Source organism: Cicer arietinum, chromosome 5 (assembly GCF_000331145.2).
Source record: "Cicer arietinum cultivar CDC Frontier isolate Library 1 chromosome 5, Cicar.CDCFrontier_v2.0, whole genome shotgun sequence".
Classification (NCBI taxonomy): Eukaryota; Viridiplantae; Streptophyta; class Magnoliopsida; order Fabales; family Fabaceae; genus Cicer; species Cicer arietinum.
The window spans coordinates 44,278,029-44,284,289 of record NC_021164.2 but is presented as its reverse complement, the minus strand read 5'-3'; the positions used below and the strand labels follow the sequence as shown (position 1 = coordinate 44,284,289).

The following is a 6,261-nucleotide window of genomic DNA, read 5'->3' as shown; positions in this document are numbered from 1 at the left end:
TTTTACTTTGAACCTTCCATGTTCTCTAACTTCTTGCAACTGCACTTTCTAGCTTTACTCTAACGTCGACTTCACAATCATAGCCGCCATTTTATTGCCACCCTTTCAAATTTGGTTCTCGAATTCTTATTTTTATAATTTTTTACTATTATAAATATTGATATATAACAATAATTCTCACATGTTAAGTTGCTAGAATGATTATATATAGTTTCACTTTCAGATAATAAAAAAGAGCTAAGAAAAAAAATAATGACATGGCAAACTCATTTTTTTTATTTTAACGACTCTTTATCATTTTGTTTTCTTTTATTTTGACACTAGAGATGAACTCATTATTTGTATTTTTTTTCCCGCTAAATGTTGTCTTATTGAAGTATATGCTACAATATTTCTCTTTATCTTTATAATTTTCAAAAAATAATAATATGCTTTATAAGATGTTTTTCAAGTGTTTTGAATGGGTGTAGGAGATTATGTCGATTGTATTAGCAAGTTAAATTACATATTTTACATGTTATGTTTTAAATTATATGGAGCAAAACACTAATTAAAATAATAACAATAAGAAAGAAAACAATGATATCCTATTATTAGATTACTTTTAGTTAATATTAATACGACAATATAGGACAATAAATAAAAAGTAAAGGAAAATAAAATTATTTTAGTTTTATTTTACATTAATGTTAATATTTACGGTTATTTATTTTTAACAAAAATACTTATAGATAGTAATTGAATGAATTGAATAAATGCTAACAGTTAGTGTGAAATGTGTATGTGTGGATTTTTACAATTTGCTTTTAACAAAACTTCGTAAAAGTGAAGGAAAGTTTTATTGTCCTTGTGTTAATGTTTAAATGGAAACATGTTACATTTTGAAGAAATAAGAAATCATCTTATTTGTTATGGGATTTGTCAGAGTTCTACAAGACGAATATGGCATGATGATTCGTTAAACATGACAAATGCATGAATGTGACTTCTATGTCATGTTACATATATTGAACATTGTAACCTAGTTAATTCATGGATGCAAGTACATAATTTTTTACAAGTTGTTATTGATTGTGTTTTTTATATTCGTATGATAAAAAAAATTATAAGTTGTTATTGATTGTATTTTTTTTATGTTTGTATGATAAAAAATAAGAATTCAGTCGATATTGTTTGTGTTTTTTTTTTTTCCAGATATTTGATGACTCGAGATAATTTCATTCGGATCAAATTAAAGAAGTTCAAAAGCGTTGTGTAGATTTTATTTTGGAATTAATTAAAGAAAATGACAATGCTAATATATGTCTATTGAATATTGCTACATTGTGATTTTGTAATTTTATTAATGGATATCTATTTTTTTTCTTCTATCTTGTCAAGATGAGACATATTCTTTGTACCCTATATTTTTTTGTATGAACATATGATATTGTATATTTTGGTTATTAGATGATTATATAAAATTTTGGTTGAAAGTACAAAACTCCGATTTGAAATTTAATACGAAATATTGTATATATGTATGATAAGTAGCATAAAAACAAAATGAGAAATTTATTAAAAAAAAATAATTATTTTAACTCTATCTATTAAGTCAGTTGATCAAAAGATCCGACTTAAAAATATGATTTGTTGAACTGAATTTATGATGTTTATGTCGGTTAAGTTGAATTGACTTAACATGATGAAGCTATGTTAAGTCGGTTCATGAAATGAGTTAAAAAACAACATGTTTTTTAAGTCGTTTGCTGTTAACTCGAACACAGAACCGACTTAAAATGTATATTTTAACTGACTTAAAAAGATAAAATTCTACTAGTGACAATTAAGGGTGGAATGCATAATTAAGGTTTCCTGCAAAATATCATTGACTGATATGCTACATATGAATATGCAATTCATGTCAAGAATTCCAAAGTATCCTGAAGGGGATTCGTTGATTTATTCATTTGCATCCAATATGCATAGATTGGTGAGGCGAATCAAACCTAAAGTTTAGTGTGATATACACACTTTGAATATTATTTATGCAATATTGATCATCATCAGTTTCATCTTCTTGTTTAAGATTTGCAGTATAAACTTTCTTTTCTCACGTTAAGTCTTTTGAAACTTTCTCATAGTCCAATCAAATTAGTAGAAACTTTATTTTCTCACCTTAAGTCTTTTGAAAAGCCCCCAAGTATAATCCGCTAATACAGAGGTGAAAAGAAGCTTTCTTTTTACACGTACGAACTGATCAATTTGAATATGTATTTTTGTGTATTTGAGAACACTAGAGTGGAAGAAGAAACACCCAATTATCTATTAAGTATTTTTTTGTATAGGTCTTGGCCATTGTTGGGTTCCGCCATTGTTTACTGTCCCTTCTACATATAAAAAAAAACTCACCTACTTAAATAAAAATAGAGAATAAAGGCAATGCACTCTCACAATCAGTAATAATTTGTCACAACAACAAATAATAAAATAAGAGGGGAGAGGTAAATTGTAAGCATCAATCAAATTAATTTTTGAATTTTATAAATTGACAAATACATATCTGAAATTGTAAAATAGTAATCAAAATAGTATGTAATGTAAACTTTTATCCTTAAAGACTATGATGTGACATGTTAATTGAATATTTAACTCCTCCACATTGATGTTATATCAATGTCATCATCACAATATAGGCTAATTTTTCTAAGAAATTTAATTCTTTCACGGGCTAATTTGTCCATAATTAATCTATGCACAATTACAATTTCTCATAAATTTATCTGTGAGATGACAAAAATTAATCGACAAATTTGTCCCAAGAAGATGACATTGATGTGAAATCAATGTAGATAAACTACATATTCAATTACATTATCAAATCAAAATATCTAATGGTAAAAGTTTAACGAGAACTATTTTGATTTATATTTTAAAGTTCTATGAGTATATTCGACAATTCACAAAATTCAAATAATAATTTGAGTGACACTTACAATTTTAGGAATCAATTTACATATTCACTTAACAAAAAAAACAAAAAGCTTAATTACAATTTTGATTCCTCTATTTTTACTAATTCTCAAAATTGATCTCATATTTTAAAACTAAAAAATAACGATTTAATATATTTTAAATAATGTGACCTATAATTTCATGATATAAAACCATATAAATATATTGTGATTTTATGGAGCTAATAATTCTATATCATCTATTGTATGACATGTTATCTATAGCATGTCGCATGGTTATTTTTAGTTTAAGAAATCATAATAAGAGAGCTAAATCTATGATATTTTAAAATAGAGAGAACCATTTCACACTGTATATCCATTTAGAATCTTAAGAATAAAACTCAAGTATTTTCCGACCAGTAGTTTCATTTCTCAAACAAACAGACTATGCTAACACTTGACACAGAACCAAACATCAAACTCCACATTGTTCCATGATATTCCATTCCCACCTTCGCAACAAATTCAAACTCAAACTCACCAAAAACACTTGCTTCTCTCTTTCATTCTTTTCTTCTTCATCTTCTTCAAACACTCACCAAAACCTTCTCCATCTAATTACCCTCTCCCACACCCTTCCACAAACAAAGCAACTTCACGCCTTCGCCATCCTCCATGGTTTCCTCCCTCACAGTATCTCCCTCTCCGCCTCTCTCATTCTCCAATACGCCACTTTTAATCACCCCGCATCTTCCCTTCTTCTATTCCAAAACAGTGTTCCATTTTCCCGCACTGCCTTCTTGTGGAACACCCTCATCCGTGCTTATTCCATTGCTGGTGTTTTTGATGGGTTTAGTATTTATAACACCATGGTTCGTGAAGGTGTTATGCCTGATGATCACACCTACCCTTTTGTTTTGAAGGCTTGTTCTGATTCTTTGGAGGTTGGTAAAGGTAGGGAGGTTCATGGAGTTGTGTTTAAGTTTGGTTTTGATAGAGATGTATTTGTTGGGAATACCCTTTTGATGTTTTACGGTAATTGTGGTCTTTTTGATAAAGCAATCAAGGTGTTTGATGAAATGTTTGATAGGGATAAGGTTTCTTGGAATACTGTTATTGGTTTGTGTTCTGTTCGGGGTTTTTATGAGGAGTCGTTTGGTTTTTTTAAAGGGATGGTTGCTGCTGGGTCGGTTATTAGACCAGATTTGGTTACCATTGTTAGTGTGTTGCCGGTGTGTGCGGATAGTGGGAATGAGGATATGGCGAGAGTTGTGCATGGTTATGTTTTGAAGGTTGGTTTGTTGGGTTGTGTAAAGGTTGAAAATGCGTTGGTTGATGTTTATGGGAAATGTGGGAGTGAGAAGGCTGCGAAGAAAGTTTTCGATGAAATGGATGAGAGAACCGAGGTTTCGTGGAATGCTATTATTACTAGTTTTTCTTTTAGAGGGATGTATATGGATGCTTTGGTTGTCTTTAGGTTGATGATTGATGCAGGAATGAGACCGAATACTGTCACCGTTTCTAGTATGCTACCTGTATTAGGAGAATTAGGACTTTTTAAGTTGGGAATGGAAGTGCATTGCTTTTGTTTAAGGGTGGGTATTGAGTCTGATGTTTTTATTGCTAACTCGTTGATAGATATGTATGCGAAATCAGGATTGTCATGCGTGGCATCCACTATATTTAACAAGATGGGAGATAGAAACATTGTGTCGTGGAATGCTATGGTTGCAAATTTTGCTCAGAACAGACACCATTTTACAGCTGTAGAATTAGTGAGGCGAATGCAAGCTCACGGAGAAACCCCGAACAATGTGACCTTCACAAATGTTCTTCCAGCATGCGCAAGATTAGGTTTCGTGAATGTTGGAAAAGAAATTCATGCCAGGATAGTTCGGACTGGATACACATTTGATTTGTTCATCTCCAATGCTCTGACAGACATGTATTCGAAATGCGGAAGCTTAAACCTTGCTCGAAAAGTTTTCAATACTTCAGTCAAGGATAAAGTTTCCTACAATATACTAATTACGGGCTATTCTCAAACAAGTAACTGCTCAGAATCTCTAAATTTATTTTCAGAAATGAGACTCACTGGCATGATTCCTGATATTGTTTCGTTCATCGGTGTCATATCCGCCTGTGCAAATCTGGCTTCCATTAAGCAAGGTAAGGAGATTCATGGGCATCTGGTAAGAAAGCTTTTCCACACACATCTTTTTGCGGCAAATTCCCTTTTGGATTTGTATACCAAGTGCGGTCGAATAGATCTAGCAACTAAAATCTTCGACCGCATTCAAGACAAGGATGTGGCATCATGGAATACTATGATTTTAGGGTATGGTATGCTTGGTGAATTGGAAACTGCAATCAACCTATTCGAAGTAATGAAGGAAGATAGTGTGGAATATGATTCAGTTTCCTTTATCGCAGTTTTATCGGCATGTAGTCATGGAGGACTAATTGAGAAAGGGAGTAGATATTTTAAGAAAATGCAGGATCATAATATTGAGGCAACACATATGCACTATGCTTGTATGGTTGATCTTCTAGGAAGAGCAGGACAAATCGAAGAAGCTGCAAACCTTATTAGAGACTTACCGATCGAACCCGATGCTAACATATGGGGTGCACTACTTGGAGCTTGTAGGATACATGGGAATGTGGAATTGGGGCATTGGGCAGCTGAACATTTGTTTAAATTGAAGCCTCACCATTGTGGTTACTATATACTACTTTCTAATATGTATGCAGAAGCTGAAAGATGGGATGAGGCAAATAGTGTGAGGGAATTGATGAAGACAAAGGGTGCTAAGAAAAATCCTGGTTGTAGTTGGGTTCAAATTGGTGACCAAGTCCATGCCTTTCTAATTGGTGAGAAAATAGATAGTTTGGATAATTGCTTTTGGTTATCAGAAAGTGGTTGAATTTATTTGGTAGGATTAATCACAGTACTGTTAACGGCATTTCCGGTTGCATAAGCAAAATGTATTTGTTTATTTATTTAAAATATTTGTATAGCACATTTATTAATCTAACAAAATTTTTAAGATTTGTGGTAAGGGAAGATTCTTTGGCAGGAATTCTTGGTTTGATTTCTGTTAATTTCATATTTAAAAGTATTCTTGCTTTATCTCTTGAACTCGAGGATGAGAGTTGGTTGTGTAACATACCCAAAATTGTAATTCCTAAGTTTAAATTATTACTAATATACAGACGAAGGTATTGTATTTAATCAAATTGTAGGTAGGGTTAGTTTATAAATAAATTACTGATTGAAGTAGCTGTGATGAGGGAATAGAATAAATGTGTTTTATCGATGAAA

The 6,261-nt window shown here is 31.6% G+C and overlaps 1 protein-coding gene across 1 annotated transcript; it reads left to right on the top strand.

The window, feature by feature from the left end:
* The first annotated feature begins 3,313 nt into the window (after positions 1-3,313).
* LOC101499237 (pentatricopeptide repeat-containing protein At3g03580-like) lies at positions 3,314-5,998 on the top strand. Its single transcript, XM_004513162.4, has one exon. It carries the CDS (start codon positions 3,431-3,433, stop codon positions 5,861-5,863), a length of 2,433 nt encoding a protein of 810 aa, XP_004513219.1. The 5' UTR covers positions 3,314-3,430; the 3' UTR covers positions 5,864-5,998.
* Positions 5,999-6,261: the final 263 nt, after the last annotated feature.